Genomic DNA, 7,039 nt, shown 5'->3' with positions numbered 1-7,039 from the left:
CCCACCCCCCTGCCCCCCACCTCCTGCAGAAGGCAGGCAGGCTCAGGGAAGGCTTCCTCTAACAGGGCCCCTTGGCTGGAGACAGGGACCACTCACCTGAGGACCCGTGCGTCCTGCAGTAAGGCCAACCCTACCCCAAAACCCACATCCTTACCCCTCCTTCTGTGGGGCATCGTGTGCCTCCCAGTCTTCCCACATGGCATCCGGGGCCTTGTCTCCAAATGCCACCACTGCCTGGAATGAGCCCGTGTCCACGGGAAGAAGAGTCAAAGGGGCATGGCAGGAGTCAAACGGAAACTGGTGGAGAGAGGGAGCAGCAGAGGAGAGAGACAAGAAGAGAGGGAGAGTTAGCAGCAGGCCTGCAGCCGGGCCTGCAGCCGTGAGGACGCCCACGCCGGGGCCGGGGAGCCTGGCGAACGTGCTGCCTCACCAGCTCACCCACAACGGGCTGTAGTCTCTCCTCCCGCCCCCCCTCCCCCCGGCCAGTCAGCAGGGGCACAGCATCATTTCAGAGGACAGAACAAGACGACAAGACGCATCCAGTGTCCCGGGAGAACAGAGATGGGAGGTGTGTGGCCGGACACTCCTCCCACCCAGGCCCACTCTCTGGATCCCTGAGTCTCTTTGGGTGCTCATCCGGGGTCAGCCTTTGCCGCCTGCAGGTCCTGAAGCCCAGCTGAAGGGTGAGCGGGCCATAAAACAAGCAGAACCCCTCTCTGAACCCCTCTCAGCTCCGTGAGCCCCAGCTCTGAATACAGGAAGAGCTCAGCGCAGCGAGCAAGGTGGCAGGAATACCGTGCCAGGGGTGCTACCCAGTGATCCCGGCTTCCTCATGGGCTTCCACTAGGAAACCGAGGATGCACTGCTCCAAAAGGGCCCAGGATGCAATAAACGCACTTGAGAATTCATCAAGGCTTCTAAAACCATATATTTGAGAAGTTCACTTGAGACACTAAATTATTTGCTGACAGAAAAACATTTGAGGGATTAATATAATGAAATGGAAACATGCAGACCAGTGTCACTTCCATGTGAAAGATGGGGAGGGAGGACCCCCTCTCCCCAACAAAGTCCGGAGGCCTCAGAACTCCCAACACCCCCTCCCCCTCAACACACACTATTTGGGGCCCCTCTTCTCCTTGAAGAGCTCCCGATAGCAGCTGATCACGTTGTTCACGCCCCGGCAGACGCGGAGGCTGCGCTCCAGGTTGGGATCGTTGTCCCTGACGATCTGCAGGCCAGCATCGAAATGTGCTAGGGCCTTGGCCAGGTGCCTGGCCGTGAGCTGGCGGGAAGCCGTCGAGCTGTCCTCGCCCTCCTCCCCGGCTGCCAGCTCCTGCTCCAGCCCCACCAGCTCCTCGTTGGACAGGTCTGCGCCCTGGCTCTGCAGCAGCTCAGCCACATCCGCCTCTGCCACCTCCCCGAAACCCAAGCCGTGCGCCAGCGCCACGACGTCCCGCCTGATCTCCGGGAGGGCCTCCCCGGGTCGGGGGCTGGCGTCGTGCTGGAGGCACTCGGGCCACAGCTTCCTCCAACCCCGGTTCAACGTCGCGGGCGGAACCTCCTCCCAGGACTCGAAGATGTTGTGCACAGCGTCCAGGATGCTATAGTCCCGCCAGAAGTCCGAGGCCGCTGACCGCTCGCCGGCGCTTCCCGCCCTCGCCGCCAAGAGGCGGAAGACCCTCCGCAGGTAGCAGGCCTTGAACGTGGCGACCACGTCCTGGGTCGTGGGCTGGATGAGGGCCGTGGTGTCCTTGGGCAGGTACTCCACGCGCACGTGGTCGGAGAGGTCGTCCAGGTTCCCTGGGCGGCCGGGAGTGCTGTCCAGGACGAGCAGAGCTTTATACGGGAGCCCGTGCCGGGCGCAGTACCTCTCCACAGCGGGGCAGAAGAAGTGCACGAACCACTCCTGGAAGAGGCTCACAGTGACCCAGGCCTTCCTGTGCGAGCGCCACAGCACGGGCAGGTTGGGCTTGGAGAAGCCCCGGAGGGCGCGCGGGTTCTCTGAGGGGTACACCAGCAGCGGCTTCAGCTTGAAGTCGCCGGCGGCGTTGCTGCCGAGCAGCAGGGTCAGGAGATCCTGGGCGGCTGTGAACCCGGGGCCTGGCTTCTCCGCCATGGAAGGGCCCGTCCTGCCCGGCAGCCGCCTCCAGAAGAGCCGGGTCTCGTCCACCTTGAACACCTGCCGGGCCGTGTAGCCGCCCTCCTGGATCACCCTCCGCAGCAGCGCCGGATACCTGCGCGCGGCCTCTGCGTCTGCGCGCGCCGCCTCGCCTCCGGCCCCGAGGCTGCGCAGCCCGTGCCGCGCCTTGAAGCGCGCGAACCAGCCGCGGCTGGCGCCGAAAGTCTCAGCCTCGGAGCCCTCACCCTGCGCCCGCTTGAGCTCCTCAAACAGGCTGCGGGCCTTCTCCTGGACGAGCACCACGCTGACCGGCACGTCACGCCGGTTCTGGTCCTCGATCCACACGCTCAGCAGCCGCTCCATGTTCTCCATCACCAGGCTGCGGCTGCGCGTCAGCTTACAGGCCGCGTGCGGGGTGGCCGCCTGGGAACTCGCTCGGATCTTGTCCTTGTTGTCACGAATGGTGGCCACAGTGGAGGTGGAGAGACCCAGTGCCCTCCCGATTCGGCTGAGCTTCTCTCCGGCTTCGAAGCGCCGCAGTACCTCCAGCTTCACCTGCAGGTTGATGGCCTTTCGGTCCCGCTTGGCACTTCGGCGCTGGCCCGCCCTTGGCGGCCTCTTCAGGGGGGGCTTCGGGCCCGCATCACTCTCTCCGGACACCACAACAGAATATTTACGTTCCCGCCCTGAGCCCGCTGATTTCAGGGCCGCTGCCGCCCCAGCCCTGACCCGCTGTAAAATGGGGAGACAACGTTTACCGGTGGGAAGTGCCGACGGGCCTGGGTAAAACCCTTAGAGGTCACTGACTGGTCTCTCTCTTTAGGTGGGAGATTCGGGGCCACATCCGGCCACTCGATGAGTTCTGGCCCCGTGGACTAAATAAACTTCACCCCCAGGATTGCAGCAAGCCTCTGAAAACCCTCTACCACTTTCCGAGGGAGCCCCCCGCTTACACCACCATCCCCAGTCACCTACTCGCCGGCCTCCTGAAGCATCCAGGGTGGCGTAATACACCACAAACTGATGTCAGACCAAATATAGAACCCAGAAATTACCAGCACGTCATAGCCGGGCCCAGGAACGGGCAGCCACAGTGTATAAACCTCAGCTCAGAGCTTGGTGGCGACCCGGGAAAGCAGAGGAACGAGCTGTCCATGGAGCCAACACGCTTCATGGCCCCGAGCTCGCAAGACCTTGAGCAATGTCATTGATTAAGGGTGTCAGGACTCAAGGTTTTCGTTTTGTGTGTTGTTTTGATTTTTTGGTTGGTTTGGCCAAGCCGCGCGGCATGGGGGATCTTAGTTCTCCAGCCAGGGATCGGACCCGTGCCCCCTGCCGTGGAAGAGTGGAGCCCTAACCACTGGACCACCAGGGGAGTCCCTGTTTTTGGTTTTTTTAATGGAGGAAATACTTGTGCAGGGTTCAATTACCCAGACGCGCTCCTGGAGAACCCGGCGAGGGGCAGGCCTGCCTCCAGCCTTGGGGCCCCGAGGTGGCCAAGGAGACCCATTTCCCAGTGTCCTTCCACAGGGGGGTGGGCCGAGCACCTTGTTTCTTCCAGGAGCATCTCTCAGAGCCCAGCTCTACACTCTCGACTGACGATGGGAGTTTGACAGTAAAGCAGCCCTGGGTGTTCTCTGAGAGTTGCCGGCAGGACACCGGCTGAGCCGGACTTGGGCAGATGTACGCAGGGCCACCGCAGGCGTTCCCAGGCCTCGCAGTGTCTCAGGAAGACCAGGGATGGCAGTCAAGGGTGGGAAAGGCCAGGGCGTGGCCCACTCTCCCCCCTCACCTGGCAGGAGACCCCAGCCATGCTCCTTGGCTGGTCTGCCCTCCTTCCCATGTGTGAGCAAGTCCCTCTGTCCTCCTGGGGAAGCCCCCTGGGTTACCCACCAGGATCAAAGACATGCAGGCACCCCGTGACACAGAGATAAGCTTTGGTCCCTGTGTCTTGAGGCCATCCAGAGGACAGGCAGGCCCAGGGGCAGAAGAGCCAGAGGGGCAGCAGCCAAGATGAGGGTGTGTGTTCCGGGATGAGAAACCAACAGCAGCCCACATTCCCTAGCGGGACTGGGCACATGACTCCAAGAGAGCCACTAAAAAGAAAGGCTGGAGCTGCCTGTGCCACTGGAAGGGACCTCAACACAAGACCAAGTGAAATCAGTGAGGTGCAGAGCGTTAATGGGGCTTCCTTTGGAAATGTCTGTGTGCCCCGTTCATACACACGCCCATGTGTGTGAACTGCACGTGTGTACAGGAAAGAGGAAGGGTGTACGATGGGTGGCAGTGGCCATCTCCAGAGAGGAAGACTGGCTGTGGGGTTTCAACGTTATGTGCTTCTCTTAAGGTCTGAATTACTTTATAATGCATATACGTGTTTTATATACATTTAAAATTTTTCTTTAAAATGGGAGGATAAGTAACGACTGCTGTATTTCTATCTCTGTGCAAGAGAGACTACAACTACAGTAAGTCCCCTACGTATGAACGAGTTCCGTTCTGAGAGCACGTTTGTAAGTCCAATGTGTTCGTAAGTCCAACGACGTTAGCCTAGGTACCCAACTTACACAATCGGCTATACAGTACTGTACTGGAATAGGTTTATAATACTTTTCACACGAATAATACATAAATAACAAACAAACACAAAAAATAAAGAAAACCTTTTTAATCTTACAGTACAGGACCTTGAAAAGTACCGTAGTACAGTCCAACGGCTGGCATCCAGGGCTGGCATCGAGGGAACAGGCAGGAAGAGTTACTGACTGGAGGAGGAAGAGGAGGTGGGAGATGGTAGGGCTGAAGGGTCGTCAGCAGTAGGAGACGGAGGGCAAGTTGCAATTTCACTCACGCCTGACGTGGATGGCACAGGTTCTGGTTCCTTGCTGGATTTAATTCTATCTACCCTCTTGTAAAAACGATCCAGTGATGTCTGGGTAGTAGCTCTTTTTTTCTCGTCATAGATGACACGGTAGCACTGGATTGCGTTCTGAACGGCTGCTGCAACCTTCGTGTACCGTTCTACATTCGGGTCCTGTGCCTCAAACACTAAGAGCGCCTCCTCGAATAAAGCAAACCCCCTTGCCATTTCCTGCGTCGTGAATCTCTTCGGTTCTTCAGTTGCTTCTTCTTCCTCCTGTCCCTCTTCGTCCTTTCTCTGGGCCTCCAGTTCCATCAGGTCTTCATTAGTGAGCTCCTCGTGCTGCACAGCAAGGAGTTCGATGAAGTCGTCCTCTTGCAGATCTAGCTCCAGCTTCTCGCTGAGGGTCACTAAGTTGCTGAAGACCTCTTTGGACTCCTCATCCATCTTCTCAAATCCACGAAAATCGTGAACAAACTTCGGGCAAAGGTTCTTCCAAACCCCGTTCATGGTGACGGCCGTAACCTCACTCCAGGCAAAGTCAATGTTTTTTATGGCCTTGTAGATGTTATAGTCCTTCCAAAATTGCCGCAAGGTTGTTCCTGATTCGTCACTCGCCTTTACTGCCTGACGAAAAGTGTGACGTAAGTAATATTTCTTGAAAGTCGCTATAACTCCCTGGTCCATAGGTTGGATGAGCGCCGTAGTATTCAGTGGCAGGTGCACTACTTTGACGTTGGGATGAAAGTCGTCCATGAATGGGGGGTGGCCCGGAGCATTGTCGAGCAGCAAAAGAATGTTGAATGGGACGTCCTTCTCCAAGCAGTATTTCTCTACCTCCGGGATAAAGTGGTGGAAAAACCAGTCCTGGAAAATGGCCTGTGTAACCCAGGCTTTGGGGTTACTCTTCCACACAACAGGAAGAGAGCCCTTGGCTATGTTTTTAAGGGCTCTTGGGTTCTCTGAATGGTAAACTAAGAGAGGCTTCAGCTTCATATCACCAGAGGCATTGCCACCAAACAACAGCGTGAGCCTGTCCTTTGATGCTTTATAGCCCGGCATCAACTTTTCCTCCTTACTGATGTAACTTCGGTCCGGCATCCTCTTCCAGTACAGTCCTGTCTCGTCCACATTAAACACCTGCTCGGGTAAATACGCGCCTTCATCAATAATTTCTCGAAGCGTTTCAGGAAATTCCCGGGCAGCGATCGTATCTGTACTCGCTGCCTTGTCACTTACTTTTACATTGTGAAGTTTGGCTCTAGCCTTGAACCGGTGAACCCAGCTACGGCTGGCATTAAAAGATTTGCCCTCTGATTCTTCGCCGTGTTTCTTCTTCAGGTCTTCATAAAGGCTCTTAGCTTTCTCTTGAATCAGCATTAAGCTGAGTGGGACTCGACGCTGACGCTGATCCTGCATCCACACACTGAGAAGCTTCTCCATCTCCTCCATCACTTTTCCACGCTTCTTTGTTATTATTGTCGACGTCATCGGCATAGCAGACTTCACGTGTTCCATGATCTTGTCCTTGTTCTTTACGATCGAGCCGATGGTTGAACGATTCAGGTTATAAGAATGAGCGACGTCTACCATCTTTTCGCCTCGCTCCACTCTCTCAATTATTTTCACTTTTGTTTCCATCGTTATCGCGTGGCGCTTCTTAGCAGTACCAGCTACATCGCCGCTGCTTTTACGCTTGCTTCCGGACATCCTGGGCTTGAAATAAAGATACTGTACTACTGTACTCTATACAGTACCGTAAAGCACACAAAAGCACAGCCACTTGCAGAGGGTGCACGCACATGACAGTGTACGCCAGGCACCTGAACTAACTTACGTGATTGGACATGCGAACGCACGTTCGCATCTTTGAAAGTTCGTAACTTGGAGGTTTGTGTGTAGGGGACTTACTGTACTCTATTCAAATGGTGTGAGCCTGGGGAGGCCCCATCCTCAGACCCAGGAGCTGCGAGAGGGTGAAGGGCAGGTCCTGAGCCCAGCCTGAGGGCGAGGGGGGGTGGGGGTGGGGGCTGGGCACAGCTGGGGAATGTGACCCT

The 7,039-nt window shown here is 56.8% G+C and overlaps 1 protein-coding gene across 7 annotated transcripts in view; it reads right to left on the bottom strand.

Annotated features, from left to right (window-relative positions):
- Positions 1 to 972: 972 nt before the first annotated feature.
- The window catches only part of LOC112396907 (tigger transposable element-derived protein 1-like), an 11,694-nt gene continuing 5,627 nt past the window's right edge, over positions 973 to 7,039 (bottom strand). For 3 of the 7 annotated variants that reach the window (XM_024740872.1, XM_024740871.1, XM_024740873.1), the window contains exon 4: positions 4,776 to 6,713. In XM_024740872.1, coding sequence (XP_024596640.1) covers positions 4,881 to 6,713 — 1,833 coding nt within the window. In that variant the 3' untranslated portion in view covers positions 4,776 to 4,880. Of the gene's footprint in view, positions 2,855 to 4,775; positions 6,714 to 7,039 lie in introns of those variants that run through there. The other 4 variants (XM_024740877.1, XM_024740876.1, XM_024740875.1 and 1 more) reach the window with 3 other exon arrangements.

The sequence above is a fragment of the Neophocaena asiaeorientalis genome, unplaced genomic scaffold, assembly GCF_003031525.2.
Source record: "Neophocaena asiaeorientalis asiaeorientalis breed wild unplaced genomic scaffold, Neophocaena_asiaeorientalis_V1.1 scaffold179, whole genome shotgun sequence".
In the NCBI taxonomy this organism is placed as follows: Eukaryota; Metazoa; Chordata; class Mammalia; order Artiodactyla; family Phocoenidae; genus Neophocaena; species Neophocaena asiaeorientalis.
The sequence above is the reverse complement of the archived record's forward strand: the minus strand, read 5'-3'. Positions and strand labels throughout refer to the sequence as shown.